Source organism: Acinonyx jubatus, chromosome C2 (genome assembly GCF_027475565.1).
Source record: "Acinonyx jubatus isolate Ajub_Pintada_27869175 chromosome C2, VMU_Ajub_asm_v1.0, whole genome shotgun sequence".
Lineage (NCBI taxonomy): Eukaryota > Metazoa > Chordata > Mammalia > Carnivora > Felidae > Acinonyx > Acinonyx jubatus.
Genome location: NC_069384.1, coordinates 154,017,741 through 154,035,306, shown reverse-complemented (window position 1 = coordinate 154,035,306; position 17,566 = coordinate 154,017,741). Strand labels below are relative to the sequence as shown.

Below are 17,566 nucleotides of genomic sequence, written 5' to 3'. Positions count from 1 at the left end.
ATTTCAGACAGACAGCAATATTTAGTGTAAGTATGTTCCAAGTATCGCATGGGATAGACTCATACTAAAATTTTATTTACTGTTTACGAATTGGGCATTCTGGGGGGGCTGGGCCAGAGCTAAAGCTGGCAATCCGGGTCAGGAGGCTTCCCAGTGAGTCCTGAGGGTCCCAGTGAGATGGGGCAAACCTGGAGCTGGGAGCTTCGCTGGGAGTTTCTCATTGGCTTCGCGTGGGGTTTTGTTTTTGTTGTTTTAATGGGGGTGAGGGGGATTCTTCAGTTTACGGTTAGGACAAAAACTGGTTCGTTTAATCAACCAGGGGTGACTGAACCAGGAGGTGCTCCCCTGTCCCCACGCCCACTTGACCCCAGAGAAGTCCCCAGGAGCAGACACACAAGGCTTCGATGGCACTCCACTCAAGCCTGGGCGATCCACATTCCAGGAGGCGGCCATTCCCGCCCTTCAGGAGGAACAAAGAACCGGGAAGAATTCCGGCTGCCCCAGCCTGGGGGGTGGGGTGGTATCCAAACAAACCTGGGAAGAGAAAAGCGCCCCCAGCAAGGGGCTCTAGGAAGCCCACTCCTGCCAGAGATAAGGCCCAAGTAAAAGCTGCAGGGCAAGTATTAAGACTGGACCCTATAAAAACAGGGAATGCGATTTGGGGGCTGAGTCTTCAACCACGATGGAGTAAAGGTCAAGAGAGAAAAATCTCTAAAGGAAACAGGCCGAAACCTCCGAATGTAATCATTAACTTTATCTTCAGGGTCTTTGTATTCATGCTCCATACTGGCGTTTTACTGTAACCAATGCAAACAGTTTACCGTCCTTCAAAACACAGGAGGCGGGTTTTGTTGGCTTGTTTCTTAAACTACAGCTCCGGCCTCACCACAGATGAGGATTCCAGGCAGATTCCAATCAGGGGTCCCCTGCATAGAGCACGTGGGGAACAGGACCAGAGGGGAGCAACGTCTCCTCCCTCTGCATGCTGATGCACCCACTTCTAGAGGCACAGTGGACAGGACCTCCCGATGGCCTCGATGGGGCTTTCAAAGCAGCTCTGGGAGAGCCTGAGACAACCGCAAGATTCTCTTTCGCTCCAAGGGTAGAGGTGGTTCCAAGGGTGACTGTGTTCCCATGAAAGTCCCCTTTCACCATCCCAACCGCAGGTTTTAAATGGGGCCCTACAGCTCCCTGGAGCCTGTCTGAACTCTGGTAAACACTGGCTGAACATTTGCTTTGCAGATAAAGTTCTAATCACCAATGGATTCCTCAGCAAAGTGCTTCCAAGCTTTTCAAACGCCCACCTCACTCCTCAAAGGCCCCTGGGTCTTTCTTCCTGAAGTGGTCCTCCCTCCCCTGTACCTGGGGACCGCCCACCGGAAACCCCCCCCCAAGCCCACGGTGGGGAGGGGGCAGTGTGCTTCCACGCCCTGCGGCCTTGCCACCCTTACTCAGTTTCAACTCCAGATCAAAACTACCTCCTTCCACAGACCCAGTTCTCACTGGGGGCCAGAGACCATGCAGGTGTGTGAGCTAGACACGAAAAAGAGGAACGTGGGATGGTGTCAGGCCATGAGGGACCCCTCCCCAATACAAAGCGCAAATAATCAGCTTTCTAAACTGAAGACTGAGTAACTCTGCACAAAGGAAACTGCCTAAAACCTACCGCAAAGTTTTTGGAGAACATGTCCTCCAGCGAAAGGCAGTTCTGAATGGTATTTACAACTGGCCCATGAACTGCCCTGTAAAATTAAATTTTCCAGGAAGCTCAAAACCAATTTTTTTTCCTCAAAGGAAGAGTCTTTGGGAATGGAAGCCAGCAACTGTCAACCTCCAACTGACCTGGCAGGCCCTGGAAAAGCCATGAACTTTCTGGAAGTGTTCACTACCAAGGGCCTAGACTCCAAGGACAAGACAGCAGTCGTCCCCCCATAACCACCCCCTCTGGAAGAACACGGGAAGCCGCCGCTGTGTCATTAAGAATTCTCTCCACTGCATACCCTTTTGGAGTCCCTGAATTTAAAAATCAAATCGAATAAAAAAACTTTTCAAGCACAACAACCTAACCAAAAACACTTTAACACTTTTACCATGTACCTTATTCACCATGATACCCCAAGTCCCCAGCAATTCTACCTCCCTTTATAGTTATGTAAGGGTCCCCAGAAGGCAACCTCTGTTCTGGTCCTTTGTGTCCTCAAACACCCGGAGAGAGCCAGGCACATGGCAGCCGCTCAAAGAGAAATGTGCTGATTGGATGGAATTCGCTTCCACATTTTCCAAGCAATCCTTGAGGAATCTGCCTCCCAGCAGGCATCTGCTCCTTGGAAAACAATGTGCCCTGACCATTTGCATTGTGGCCCTGAAACAGCAAAAGTTTGAAAGAGAAAAGGAGGGACTATGGGCCTTCGGAGGCTAAAATGCTTCAGGGTGAGGATTTTAGGGAGTTTTACGGCTATCCTGCATCAGCAATAGAGCAGGGCATCAGACACTGCAACCTTCCATCCTCAGAGATTCATTCACATCCAAAGTCCTATGCCTTCCTCTAGTTTCGGTAAATCATCAACATCCATGATCAAAGAAGCAGGCCAAATTCTCCAAAGATTAGCACTAAAAGCTACTGCAGCAGGGGAACTTTCTGGGACGGTAGAAATGTTCTATCTTGATGGTGGTGGTGGTGGGGTATATAAATCTGTCAAGACTCATCAAAACGTGTGCTGACAATGAATGCATTTGTGCCTAAACTGTACCTCAGTGAAGAGGAGTAAATGACTTGTACTGTGTTTGTTCTACAAGGACATGTCGGGTTTACTATTAGACATAAAAAACAAAGCAGAATGTGGAACCATAACTACAGTATACAAATAAATGACACCTCAAAACACCTGCATCATTTGTGCGATTATGTTAACTAAATGATAGAGTCCTAAAGATAATGCTGCACAGGCATGATGCAACCAGTGATACAATCCAAAGTGTTAAGCAGCAGTGACATGAGGGGTGGAATTAACAAGTTATATTTTTTTTAGCCACTTAGGAGGAACAAGAGTCCATTAAAGACATCTCTAAGAGGTCACCGGTAAAGGAGCCCAAAGCACCACCACTCAACCAATACAAACTGCGAGCCAGTTGGCTTTCACGGGGTAATGGCCTTCATATACCCTCTTCACACTTAGCCAACAGCTACTCTCAGAAAGGTTTTCCACAAATGTGAGGTTCACAGAAGAAATGGAACATTAACACCATTTGCTAACAGGACATTAAGCTCATGGGTGTAGATCCCACCTCATAGGATACACCAAGAATGCGTCCTAGAATGAGATTACAGACACAAAATGTAAACAAAGTAAAAGACTATCGCCAACCACACAAAAATGTAAAAGGTCTACCAAGCTAAATAAACAGGGACTCAGGGACTCGGAGAAATCCTCTGCATACAGCTAATACTCAGTATTTATCCACAATGCCAACAAATTGATTTTCTTGAAACCCGGGAGAGATAGGCCCCGGACCCAAGGCAATCCAAAGAGGAAACACAAATGGCCAATAAGCATATGAAAAGCTGCTCGCCTCTCGGCAATCGCGGACATGCAAAGTACCTGAGGAGGAGCCAGTTCTCTCCCATTAGATTGATGGCCTTGGCCGGTGGGGTGGGAAGGAAATGGGACTGGTGGGAGGCAGGATCTCAGGAGCAAATTAACATTTCAAATACACCTCTCACGGTGGGAGCAATTCCTTGGCAGGGGGCGGAGGGGGTCTTCCCCTTAGAAGCCACAGGGACTGGAGGATGTTCCTGTTGAATGCAATGGCCAAATGTAGAGAAAAATCCAAGTAAGAGGACAGCTACATAAATTCCACACCATGAACACCAAGTTCAGAGCACTGATAACCACTAGTCAGTACAGGAAAACGTGCACAAGTTTTTAAGACTACATTCCTACAGGCGTGTGTGTGTGTGTGTGTGTGTGTGTGTGTGTGTGTTCAAAAGTTTGGAAGAAAATGCACAGAAATCCAGGTCATACACTTGAGAAAGAAGTAGAAGTGGGCGCACACCTAAAACAATTTTTACACATATATCACAAAGGTATTTATGTTCTTCTACAGTTCTATCAGAATTAGAGTTAACCAGTCCAGACTGTTCCTGGGAACAGAATACAAGGTAGCCCTGAGGAAAATTTCAAATCTCAATTTTCCATTCATCCAGCAACTACAAGCTGACGATGGTAAAGGAGGAAGGAATGAAAAGGTCACACACAGTCTCACAGGCATATCCGTATTCGGAAAAATTACAGCCTCAAGTGACAAGTGCTGTGAAGTTAAAAAAAAAAAAAAAATTGTTTTTCAGGGGTGCCTGAAACCCAGTGCCTTAACCCCGTGGGTTAAGCGTCCGGCTTCGTCTCAGGGCACGATCTCACGGGTTTGTGAGTTGGAGCCCCAGAGTCAGGCTCCCTGCTGTCAGCCCAGAGCCCACGCTTCGGATCTTCCGTTCCCCCCCCCCGCCCCTCCCCCGCTCCTGCTCTCTCAAAAATACATAAAGCGTTTAAAACACATTGGTTTTTAAATTTTAAAAAAGTCAATGTTGTTTAAAAAAAAAAAACAAATTTTAAAAACCCTGTTATCTCCCCTCTTCCCTTGTAACCCATCAAGCGTCTGCAAATGTTCCACAGTTTTTATTAATACGCACGCGTTCACTCGGTTCCTGGTTTCGTTCACTGGGGGCAAACCGGTCTGCCTCCAGCACCAGGAGCTGGGGAGGAGATCACGCAGTGAGGACCCTTCCAGAGCTGCCTGCGAGTCAAGGAACTGAACTGAGAAGGGCCTGGCAGGAAGGACAAGGACCTACAGGCTGGCTTTGTAGACTTTTGTTTTCTTAATCTGCTGGACCCCCCCCCCCCCCCACCAGGGCTTTACCTCAGACTTTCTGGGACCCCACACACAACACCCCTCTCCTCTCCACCGTGAGGCACAGGAGAAAACTGTCACAGGCCCCCAATGGGGACAAGAGCCTGAAACCCAATCTCTTCCCAAACCAGGGTCAAACTTCCACACCCCCATCTTCATAATTGGATCTTTGCACGTGGTTTCTTAATTTTATTCCCACTTATTTGTTGCTTTTCATACTTTTTGGAGGGGGGGGAAGAACTGGTTTTGCATACACACACACACACACACACACACACACACACACGCCCTTGGAAACAAACTCCATGGGGCTGGAACCAACAGGCCCGATGAACTGGGCAGACTGTCACTAAATTCAAATTTTGTGCTTGGTTTTGCAGCAGACCTTACACAGTCGACAGTGGGTTCAGCACCGACAGGAAGGCTAGAAACACCAAATATGAACGCCACCCTTCCTTGAGAGGAATCCTGCTTTCAAACTTCAAACCTGAAGCGGAACTTTCAGTCTGACGTGCCCAAATATTCGTACCGCCTTTCTTCCCACGTATTTGTAGGTTTCCAACACTGACATATATAATTAGCAATGTTAGCGTAGGATTTCCTTAGTTAGCAAACAACCAACAGTAAAGCACAGGAGCGGCCCCGTGTATTTACCGCGCTGTAACACTTAGGGATGAAACCGTCACAAATCAGTAGCTGTCGTGGCAAGTCTCAAACGTTGTCTAGAATTAAGCACCATCTCTTGTTAGGACAGATATTGTTGTCCCTTCAGGATTGGTTTATCTGTCCCTTCAGGATTGGTTTCCAGTTACCAACAAGAATAAACCCCTAACACAAAAAACCCTTTTCCCCTCTAACTAACCTTCAGTTTGAAAGTGGGGATTCCTAAACCTTACTTCTTCCATACGACATGGGGATTCGCCCCAAGATTCCCTCAAAGCTCCGGATACTGAAGTTGGTTCATAGCCGACTAGAGCTATGATTTTTTTATTTGCTCCCATGTGGCTTCTTAAAACATTCCAATTACATTGGTAAAATAAATGTTCCTTTTAGAGTAGTCCTCTGAATCCCCGAAAGCTCTGATAAAGCCAACAAAAACCACAGGAAATAAAAACCAGGGGGGACGGGGGTACCGGCTTCCAGTTGTGGGATGAAGGCCATCACGGGGAGGGAGGGCACAGCACCAGAGCTCAGCCTGTGGTACGTGACCGTGTCCCGTGGTGCCAGACGGCAGCTACACTTTCGAGGAGCACGAGGATGCACACGCGTCCAATTGCTATGCTGTCCTCCTGAAACTAACGGAACGTTGTGCTCACCGTACTTACGCTTCCAAATGTCTTCACCTTGTATGTTCAAGCCACACTCTAATTTTTCACCAGAAGATACTTCATTTGATTCTCAAAGAGGCCAGCCCCAAGTCACCATCCCTGCAGAGCAATGGGGAAACTGAGGCTCGAAGGCACACAAGGTCACCGACAAACCGGCTGGATCAGAAGGGGCACTGGGTGGGTGGCTCAGTCGGCTGGGCTCAGGTCCCCATCTCACAGCTGGTGGGTTCGAGCCCACGTCAGGCTTCGTGCCGACAGCTCAGGGCCTGGAACCTGCTTTGGATTCTGGGTCTCCCGGTCTCTTTCTGCCCCTCCCCCACTCACGCTCTGTCTCTTAAGAATAAATAAATATTACGAAAAATTTTAACCCAAAACAACAACAACAACAACAACAACAACAACGGGAGACCAGGGCCAGGCGGACCTCCACCAGTCAAGGTAGCGCCGCACGTGTTCCAGGCAGGAAATGTCCGAAAACAGGAAACCGAGAGCCCCTCGGCTGGAGAGCATGCGCCTGCTACCCTACAGGGGAAAAGTGCTCAGCCATAAAGAGGGAGGAACCCAGGGAACCGCGGCACGCGGACAGTCCGCACTGTGCCAAGTGCAAACACCGTGCTGGAGAAAGTCTTCGACTCCGCGTCACTCTGTTTTCTGACAAGAGAGACAAAACCACGGGCCTGTGTCGGCTGAGGCTGGAGGGAGGAGGCATTCTGGAAGTGATGAAAACCATTCTGTATGTTGACTGCGCTAGTTTTCACACACTATGTAATCTTTTTCTTTTTTTCCTAATGTTTACACGCTACATCATCATCAAAATGGGAAAGAAATGTACACCAACAAAAGGTGAATTTTGCAATATGTGAATTATGCCAGTGAACAAAAACAAATACCGAAAAACAAAACCAGAAAATCACCAGCCTAGAAGTGAGGCGTTCCTTCCTTTGCCTTCACTCCGAGGTGACAAGGCACAAACCCAGGCACAAACTCTGCACAGATTCGGCGTGAATTGCAGACAAAGGGAGGTGGGGGGGGTTGAAGGACGTCTTCAAGGCTGAGGAGAGGGAGGAGGCTCAGGGAAAGGGGGAGATCCTTCCCACAGCCTGTACTGAGCCTCCCCGCTCAGTCAAGATTATACCCGCGACGGGCTAAAAAGTCCATCGATCAATCAATCACCGCGATGGGCTGAGTAGTCTGGTTCACACTGGGGAGACACGCAGGAGCCATCCACGGGTGCCCTGTCCGTGTACCAGGAACAGCCCCGCTTTGGGGCCAGAACCAAGGCAAGGCCACGGGGGGAGGCCGGGGAGGCCGGGAATCCCTCGTTGCCAAACTAGCTGCCATCAACCCCATGAGGAAGGGGACTGGGGGCTATTTTGCTGCTTCTCCAGGGCCTCCTACCTTCCCAAATCACAGAAGTGCTCTGCGCGCATTTCACTTTTATTTAAGCTGTGCGACGACACCGAGTGCGGCGGCCCGTCCGGGTGTGGGAGCAACACCAGCAGCGTCTCCTGATGGGCACAACACCAGTGGGAGAGCCGGAGGCCGGCCGGGCGGGGGGCGCCTGTGGATGGTGCGGCCTGCTGGCAGGAGTCCGCGGCTGGGTGGACAGAACACTCCCTGCGGGACAGCAGCTAACCTGGAGCCCATTCTGGTTCCCACCAGCACAGGTCCGCCCCGGACCTCCAAGGAAAGTTTCAACGGAACCAGTCGGCTGGAGCCACCACAGGCCATGGCCCGCGTGGGATGCCAGCTTTCCGGCTGAGCCGCTGATGTCTCCGGCCTCACACCAAACTCCGGGTGCCCCCTCCCCGCTGTGATTTTTGCGGCGAGGAGGGAAGCGGGGACTGAGCAAACCACACCTGGGTCCCGGCGGGACTCCGACAACGGGGGAAACCGAGGGAGAAAGGACGGGACTGTCTGCTTCTGGGTAACAGCGTCAGACTTTGACTTCTTGGCCCCAGAAGGCACCGGGACAGCACCTCCCACGACCTGCAGTTTTTTTTTTTTTTTAATTTTTTTTTAACGTGTATTTATTTTTGAGACAGAGAGAGACAGAGCATGAACAGGGGAGGGTCAGAGAGAGACGGAGACAAAGAATCCGAAACAGAGCCCGACGCGGGGCCCGAACTCACGCGAGATCACCCGAGATCACGCGAGATCATGACGTGAGCCGGACGCTTAACCCACCAAGCCACCCAGGCGCCCCCCGCAGCCTGCAGTTTCGTAACAGTGGAGGCAACAGCGGCACCATCCCGGCCCGGAAAACCCCCCGTGGGGACCTACGACTAGGACGTCCATGTTTCTGCTCCACATGTGTCCACACGTTCTCGTGGCTGCAGGCCACAGAGGATCCTAAGAGACCAGTGTCTCCCAAAGGGGCAGAGGGTCCACACCCAAGCGTGTGGAGGGTCTGAATGGGGACTGCTGTTGCCACCTGTCTACACCTGTGAAGCAGGCGTCAGAAGCGTCCTTAGCCGCAAAATCTGAGCGTGGAGAGTTTTCATTCTACTTTTGAGGCTCCTGATCTTCGTGTCATGAGTTTGAGTCCCATGTTAGGTACAGAGATGGCCTAAATAAAGTTTTAAAAAAAAATAAGTATTTTAAAGTAATCTCCACACCCAACATGGGGCTCAAGCTCACAATCCTGAAGTCACGTGCTCCTGAGTCAGCCAAGCGCCCCCTAGGTGTGTCCATTTTTTTTTTTATTTTTTTAATTTTATTTTATGTTGAGAGAGAGAGATGATGAATGAGTGGGAGAAGGGCAGAGAGAGGGGGACAGAGGATCCGAAGCGGACTCTGTGCTGACAGCATTGAGCCCGAGGTGGGGCTAGAAGTCACAGAACCGTGAGATCACGACCTGAGCCACCCCGCCGCCCCATGTCAACTTTTTAATACACACCGTTTTCATAATTATCCTAATTGGTCAAAGAGTATGAAAGAAGTGCCCCCAACCCACGGACATTTCAAGAAAAACTCTTTTAACTGCAAATGGTTCCGTCCACAAGGAAAAGGCTGGCCAAACTTAACTTCCCCGAAGTAACAACTAAAGGATACACTTGCGGACCGGGTTTGGGAAGGCAAGGGAGCGACTGTCTTGTTCCCGTGGGTTTCTCACCAGTTTGGGGCCCCTCAAACTTCGCAAGGTATCAGAGCTACAAGAGAACGCCTTCAGGCTTCACAACTGACCCCGACCCGCTTACTCTCTCGTGTGTGCACGGCTCTGCTTCGTTCATATTCCATCAATCTTGACAGTGAATGCTACTCTGCAGAAGCATGTCTGGAGAAATCACAGTCGAGAACCATCCCCTCTTTCGTGACCACGCCCAGGACTTAGAACTTCATTTGTTAATCTAGCACTGCGAGCAATAACTTTATCGCCAAAGACTACCACACCTCCTTAGGGCATCCGTGCGGAAGAAAAAATGCTTCTGAACAAATTACAACTGGCTGCCAATGTTGGGGCCTGTTGGTCATTAAACTGGGATAACACAATTTAAAAAAGAACTCATGTGGTAGGATCTGACGTTCTGGTAAGGAACGGAGATCAGCAGAAACTCCACATTTCGGAGGACAAAGTAAAATACCAGCCAGAAGTCTGCAGATGACGCATGATCTCCCCAAATCGCACCCAGGTTGGAATGGGAACGGAAACCCAGGAGGTGGGGTCTTCGAGCATTTCACCGCACTCTGCCTTCAGACCCAACGACAAGCAAACTATGTGACGCGTAGAGGGGGGTGGGGGCGGGGTGCCTGGGTGGCTCAGATGGTCACAGCGTCCGGCTTCCACTCGGGTCCCAATATCGTGGTCTGAGTTCAAGTCCCACGTCAGGCTCTGGGCTGACAGCCCAGAGTCTGGAGCCCGCTTCGGATTCTGGGTCTCCCCCCCTCTCTGCCCCTCCCCTACTCACTCTCTCTCTCTCTCTCTCTCTCTCAACATACATCATTTTTTTTTTTTTAAATGAGGGAAGCGGGGCGCCTGGGTGGCTCAGTCGGTTAAGCGTCCGACTTCGGCTCGGGTCATGATCTCGTGGTCCGTGAGTTCGAGCCCCGCATCGGGCTCTGTGCCGACGGCTCAGAGCCTGGAGCCTGTTTCGGATCCTGTGTCTCCCTCTCTCTCTGACCCTCCCCCGTTCATGCTCTGTCTCTCTGTGTCTCAAAAATAAATAAAAACATTAAAAAAAATCTTTAAAAATGAAGGAAGCTGGGGATGGTATATGAAGGAAGGAATTACAGTGGAACAAGGTTTGAGTCAAACAGTTTCCGACGTAAACAGCCACGGGCATTCAACCCCCATCCCTCCTGATTTTTCCGGAGTCTCGTCAGTCAAAATAGTCAATCTGGTTTCAGTCAGCTCAGTTTGTGGGTACAGACAAGACCTCAAAGGGAAAGGAGTAATTTAGTACTGAACAAGCACGAGGTCACATGGACCGAAGAGGAAAGGTGGACCAAGCTGCCTCTTGCAAATCACGGTGCGTGACAGGTCAGGCCAAGGGGGACGGGGGCCTGCACGGGCGGCCATCTTGCTCCCTCTCAGCAACGGAAACTCTTCACCAGTATCTTGCCTTCTTCCCAAGTGAGAGAAGGCTGGCAACGACCGCGTCACTGGCTGGGCCAAGCCTCTAGCTCTTTGTTAGTGTTTGGGGGGAGGGAGCACTGGACCGCCTGCATGGTAGGACGCTTTCCAACCTTTGCCCGTCACGAAGAATGACACCAAAACGGTCCTTTATTCACGAAGAATGAATACATCTGAAACAAACCCCGCCCTGCGTGAGGAACAGAGAGAGGGATGTGGCAAGACTAAGCACAGTTGGCACCAGAGGAAGGAAAATTGGGGAGGGAGGGGTGACATTTTAGAGGATCAGAACTGTCAAATTTCGCTTCAATCAGAAAAACTTACGAATCCTTTTCTCTCCTGGCAAAGTACCTCAACCAACAAAAAGCACTTCAGCCATCTCAAGTCTGTATGTACGATGTTGATAAAATAAAAAAACAAAAAGCCAAACAAAATGCTCGAAACTTCGCATGCGAGGACAGAGTGGTTCCCATTTTAAGGCGTGCTTTGAGACACTGCATGTCCATGTTGGTTTCAGCGTCCTCCAATTTAACAGAGCTCCCTAAAAATAGCATTTATAAGTAGCTACGACAGGAGGGAGAATCGGGGTGGAAAAAGGGAAATCCTACGCCTCCAACACTCTCCACATTTCTTTATTCCATGTCTTAGTAATTAACTGGGAAACAACTGAAGCAAAGAGTGTTTACTAGCATCCACTTGAGAACTGCAGGGAGGCAGAGAGCTCGTCTTCCGCCCCAAGCATCTCCAGGCTTCCAAAATACGTATTTCCTAGCATTGGAAGGAAAAGTTTTGCAGACCGGAACAAGCCTATGTCACCCTAAACCCAGCGTCGTTTGCTCTGTAGGAAGAAACGTCAGTCACAGAACATCTCTAGACTGCCCATGCCATCACAGCCTCCACGACCACTGGCACACTTTAGACGAGGCTATGCCTGTAAGGCCACCTCAGGAGCACAGGCTTGCCAAACCAGCCATGGCCCGCGTCCCCGGGATCCAAAAGAGTTGCTAAAATCCATCCCCAGGCACTTTGATGGAAGGCCGGGCACATTCCTCGGCTCCATTCCTCCTGTGACTTTTTAAAAAGCCCAAGGTTACATTCAAGGCTAAGGAATTAAGAGATCAATAATGAGCATTTCTCGCCCATATATTGTCGTCAAGCATTTTTCTGTTTGTCTGTTTAATTCGAGAGACTTCAACCTTCAGGAATCTACCTGGTGAACTGGATTCAAAGTGGCAAGTGCCAATCATTTCCAAGGAATGTATGGAAAGCTAGGTTGTTTGGGCAAATGGGGGAGATACGTGCATTAAGCAGAAACACATCCGCCAAATCCTGCAGAGCAGGTGGACGATGGGTGCGCAAACACTAGAATGCACATTTCTTTTCACGGTTTTCCTGCCGCCATGAACCAAGTGTCCCGGACATACATTTCCTAACTTACACAGCTCGCACATACAGTTTCAGGGGTGCATGCCTGAAGGAGCTTAGGCTCTGGGAACGTAGGGTATGTTGGGACCAGTACTGGTAATATCCCCGTTCACCATGACTCAGTCAAAGTAAGATACAAGACAAGAATTCATTCCTCGAAGTGGAAGTGGAATGAGGCTGACTTCTGGAGAGTAGTTTCCTGGGGAGAAAAAGAGCTCCCCCAGCCTAGGATGGATGGGTCCACATACAGGATCCTATTGGATTGGAATTCTAGAATTTATACTGATAGGAAGCTGCCAGGGTTTGTTTTGTTTTGTTTTGTTTTTGTTTTTTGTTTTTTTGTCGTTGTTGTTCGGTTGGTTTTTTTAGGTCCAAGGCCAACTGTATCAGCACCTGCACCCCATCTTCCATACCGGAGACAGGAAGATCGACACCCACCCGCCCGGCCTAACTGGGAACAACACTGCCCTGGTCAGTTGGCTGAGATGCAATGTTTCCCGCGGCTCAAGATGGCAACCGCGTCCCCGCCACGTCCCCACCCCGCTAGTGACAGGGCCTCTCCTGGGGACGAACACGCTCGGATCCCACGCTGCTTCCCGCCAGTTACCGGGTGCCGACGCGCCCCAGCCGCCCCCGCCCCCGAGCTCTGAGCCGCCCGCGTGGCCTGCAGCCGCCAAGGGCTCATCTCCCACACGACAGCACCACGACCAGGGCAACCGCGGGGCGCGCCCAATTCCTACACGCTGCGCCCAAAATGCGCGCGCCCCGACTCTCCAGGCTGCCTTCTCAGTGCCCGCGAGGAGAGGAGCGGCCGCTGCGCCGCCGCCACCGCCGCCTCCAGGGCTCCCGCCCTGCTGACCACCGGCTGCTCGGCCGGGCCTGGCCGCCCCTTGGGCCTGGCGCCTGCAGGCCTCTGAACTCACCACTGGGACACCAAGCTACGGTGTTAAACGAGCCACGATTCCTTTATCGTCTTGTTGCTACATCCAATTATCTTCTTTGAGGTTTTACAAGTACATTTTAAGCCAAGTTCTGGAAACCTTGCCTACCCTAAGGAGGATACCCTGGGAGGGGGGTGGAGTGGAGGGTGCTTTAAGGAAAGCCGCGCCGGCCAGACCCTACTGGCTGCCTCCACGTCCGGGTGCCCAAAGCACCTTCCCGGACATTAAAGCCGGGAGAGGCCGGGGTCCCAGCCTCCTTCCCGAGGCCAGGCAGCACCACTGGAAGGCGGGGGGCTCCCTGGACTGTTTGACCGGGCCTGACACAGAGGGCAATGGGCAAGAACTCGAGGGTCAGACCCCTGCATGAGCCTGGTGCTTTCTCTCCTAACACTCTGGCCCACCGTTCACAGCACCGGTCTGTCACCTTTAAGCCCACACTTCCCAGCATCCTAAACGCAGAGACGACCGAAGGTCTAAGCGTTCCTGTCCAAGATACCTTCTCTAAATGAAACCTGAGGGGACACAACTCCCCAAACGGAGAAAGCTTCCTGCTTCTAAAGAGCAGTTTGACGAGGGAATCCATTAATGCTTTGCCAAACTTGAGCCTAGTGTTGCACAACTTACAGAGCGAATCTTCAGGGCATCCCGGAGAACCACCAGGGCGAGGGGACACCTCACACCCGCCCACACCGTTTGAACAGTGGTATAATTTTAAAAGTGTATAAACCTTTTACAAGTCTGCCCACACGGAGCATCTTTCTGCCTTGGCCTAAGTAAAACGAGTGTAGATCTTTAACTGGGAACATAAACAAAACCTGACGTCTAAGCTCAGCTGCTAGGAGGGAGAATTCAACCAGCGCCCCCGAACCCCCAGGAGGGAGACTGTGGCAGATTCGAGACGCTCTCCTCCCCCCCCCCCCCCCATTGACCCTAATCTTCAAGTGATTTGACTCCATCTTTTCATTCCGGGGCTTCAAGATCGGATTTAGCTCAATCATTCATTTTTCCAAACGTGGAAAAGCATTCCCCGAATGTGGAAACTTGTAAGGTGCCTACCCGACGCTCAAAAATGAAGGAAAAGAATGCCCCCTAGCTTAATACCTGGAAGGAAACTTAAAATGCGGCGCCTACAACCAGTAGATTACAATTTCGACTTTTTTCCAATAGGAGACGCCGGCTTAAGGCCATCAGGCAATAGCTCCGCCCTCGTCCCCAAATAACAGGTTAGGAGTGGAGGAGGCGGCACACTGCGCAAGCCTCGGCCCCGCTCGGTCCCGGCACTCGCGCTCCTGGTCTCCAAAGCCTCCGCCGTCTCCCGCTTGCTTCCCCTGCCAGGCAGGACCCTCGCCACCACACACACCACATCTCACGGGTTTGCGGGCGGACGGCGGCTTAAGTTACCGACCCTCCCGGCGGGGCCCGCTCCTCAAAGACTTTAGTCCCTTCCTCTGACGGGCCAAGGTGTAAGCGGAAGGCCTCACACAGTGCGGAAAGTAAGCGAGCGAGGTTCAGTCGACGGCCAAACGAGCGAAATCAAACCCAAAGCCTGCACCGCAGCCCTCGGACTCTGCGCCGAGGCCCCAGGTTCGCGCCGCGGCAGAGGGCTCCGGTTTTTCTCGAAGGAAGTCCAGCCCGCGGCGCAGCCACACGGATCGCGGTCGGGCCCGAGGGACTGTCGTGCCAGCTCGGTGACACCCGTGGGCAAGGCCCCCCGACTCCCCCCACTCACAGGCGCGCACGTGCAAACCGGGTCCCCGCGGGCACACGCGCTGCCGACTCACAGCCGTGCGTGTCCGGGCTCACACCCCAGTCCAAGGCCAGTCTGCGAGTCCGACAAGCAGGGACGCGAAAACGCGCTGACGGAGGGGCCTCACGACGCGGGGGGGGGGGGGGGGGCTGTGCTGTGCCTGCACCAGAGACCGCGTCTACACAGTCACACACACCTTCCATCCCGCGTCTTAACAGCACACACGTGTTGTCAAACAGAAATGAGGAAGTCAAAGCCCCTAAGGGGGGAGTGTTCTCAGACCTCGGGGACCATCCAGGTAAGGGGGCGGGGGGGGGGGGTTCGCACACGCAAGACAGCTGTATACGCGCGCGCGCGCACGCACACACACACATACACACACACACACACACACGGAGGCTACGGCGGCCACGACCTGCCACTGCACCAAACGAGACACGGAGAAGAGGGGACTCCGCGCCTTCCGGGGTCCCTCGCAGCAAGCGCGCCGAGGCCAGACCTCGCCACACACGCTTCCCGGGTAACGACCTCCTCGGCGCCGACGACTGCCGTGTCATCAGGGGAAAGACACGGGAGCCGGAGAGGACCCCCCCCCCACCCCGCTCCCTTCGCGTGGGGACCGGGGGCGGAGGTCCTCGGGGGGGCGCGAGCCCCCGCACCCCCCTCGCCCCCCCCCCGCCGCCGCCGCCCCCCGCGCACTCACCTCGTCGTCGTGGTGCTGGCAGAAGCCCAGGCGCTCCGGAAACACGGACAGGATGGAGAAGGGCGCGCCGGGGAAGGGCGGCCCGAGCCCGAGCTGCTGCGCGGCAGCGGCGGCGGCGGCGGCGGCGGCGGGACCCGGCGGGCCGCGCTCGATGTAGTGGTCCTTGGTGAGGCGCACGCGCTGGTGCGCGCGGACGCAGTTGTCGCACAGGTGCTCCTGGCAGTCCAGGCAGCGCGACGAGGCCGCGTTGCCTTCGTCGCACGAGCTGCAGCCGTGTGGCCGGCGCAGCAGCAGCGCGGACGGGGAGGCGGCCGGGGCGCCGGGCGCGGAGCGGGGCGGCGCGGGCGGCGGCGGCGCGGGCGGAAGCGGCGGCGGGGCCGAGGCGGGCGCGCGCGGGTGCGCGTGGTGCGCGTGGTGCCGGTGGTTGCTGTGGCCGCCCGCGCCCGCCGGGGCCCCGGCGCGCCCGTTCTTGGGCTGCGGCTCGTCGGCCGTGGCCACCACGGCGTCGAGCAGGTTGCTGAGGAGGAAGGCGGACGAGGGCAGCGCGTCCATGCCCGCCGCCTCGGCCAGCACGACTTTCTGGTCGCACACGGGGCAGCGCAGCTTGAGGGGCTCCCCGGGCGCGCCGCCGCCGCCGCCGCCGGCCGCCGGCAGCCGGTGCGCCTCGAGGCACGGGCGGCAGAAGGCGTGCAGGCAGGGCAGGACGTGCAGGCGGCGCGCCGCGGCCCCCGGGCCCCCGCCGCCGCCGCCCGACGACGTGGACGTCTGCGAGGACGACGACGACGCGGACGAGCCGGAGGAGAGCGGCGCCGGCGAGCCGCACATCTCCTTGCACAGCAGGCAGATCTGGAAGTCGGTCTCGGGGAACGAAGCCATTTGCAGGCCGGCTCGGAGGCGGGAGGAGGCCGGAGAGGAAGAGGAGGAGGAGGAGGGGAGGAGAGCACCGCCGAGGCGGGTGGGGGAGCCGCCGACTCACTCAGAAACACGCATCGAGCGGGCCTGCGAGCCAGGAGCCGGCCCCGGGGCGGCTCGGCGCGCCCCGCTTCGCCGCGTCCCGCCCGCGCGCCGCCGGCCCCGACGCTGCGGGCATCAAATGCTGCTGCCCGGAGGCGACCCGGATTCCTGCCGGAGGACGCGAGGCTGCGTTGCCTTCAGGAGCGGGAGCGCCGAACAAGTCCCGACACGCGAGGGGCGAGCGGGGGCGGGGAGGTCAGAGGGCTCGCTGGAGCAGCCGAAGCGCGGTTCTCGCCAGCCCCGGGGAGAGGCCCCCCCCCCCAAGGTGGAGTCCGCTGTGCAATCCGGGTCCCGACGGGGTGAAGCGGCGTTCGGCTCCGCGAGCGTTTGGTGCGTTGCTTTTCCTCCAACAGATTTAGTTCGTCTCTTCCCGGGAGAGGAAAGCCCCCCACCCTAGCCAAGGCGGCAGCGGCGCGACGCCCAGCCCGTGTGCCCCCGCGCGACGCCGGCCGCCCCGCCGCATGACGCGGCGGCCCGGGGCTCCTGGGTGGCCCGGCGTGCGGCGCTCGGGGCTGGCGCGCGGCCGGGCGCGGCCTCCCCTGCCGGGCGGTCGGCCCCGCCGCAGCTGCAGCTAGTGGGGGCCCGGCCGCGGCCGCACGCGGGTAGTACGCACGCGCGCCCCACGCGCCTCGGTTCTCCCGCGCGCCCGCCTGGCCCGGCCGCGGCTGCCGGCGCTTAACACGCACGCGCGCCCCACGCGGCCCGGGGCCCTCGCGCCCCCGCCTCGCCGGGCCTTGGCGCCTCCCGCGCGCGCTCCTTCCCCTCCGGGTTAGCCGCGCTGTAGCGCGGGGCCGCAGGTCCCCGCGGGCCGGCCTGAATTATTCATCGGCAGGAAGATATTAGATGTACCCGCTGCCCGCTCCGCGCGAGCCGTCGTGCAATGCTATCCGAGCTCCGCGCGCGCCCCGCGCCCCTCCTCCTCACGTCCGTCCT

General features: G+C 54.9%; 1 protein-coding gene across 1 annotated transcript in view; it reads right to left on the bottom strand.

Annotated features, from left to right (window-relative positions):
* The window catches only part of TRIM71 (tripartite motif containing 71), a 63,782-nt gene extending 46,670 nt beyond the window's left edge, over positions 1-17,112 (bottom strand). Inside the window, exon 1 of the mRNA XM_053221731.1 lies at positions 15,620-17,112. Within this exon, the coding sequence (XP_053077706.1) occupies positions 15,620-16,495 (876 nt within the window). The 5' untranslated portion in view covers positions 16,496-17,112. The remainder of the gene's footprint in view (positions 1-15,619) is intronic.
* Positions 17,113-17,566: the final 454 nt, after the last annotated feature.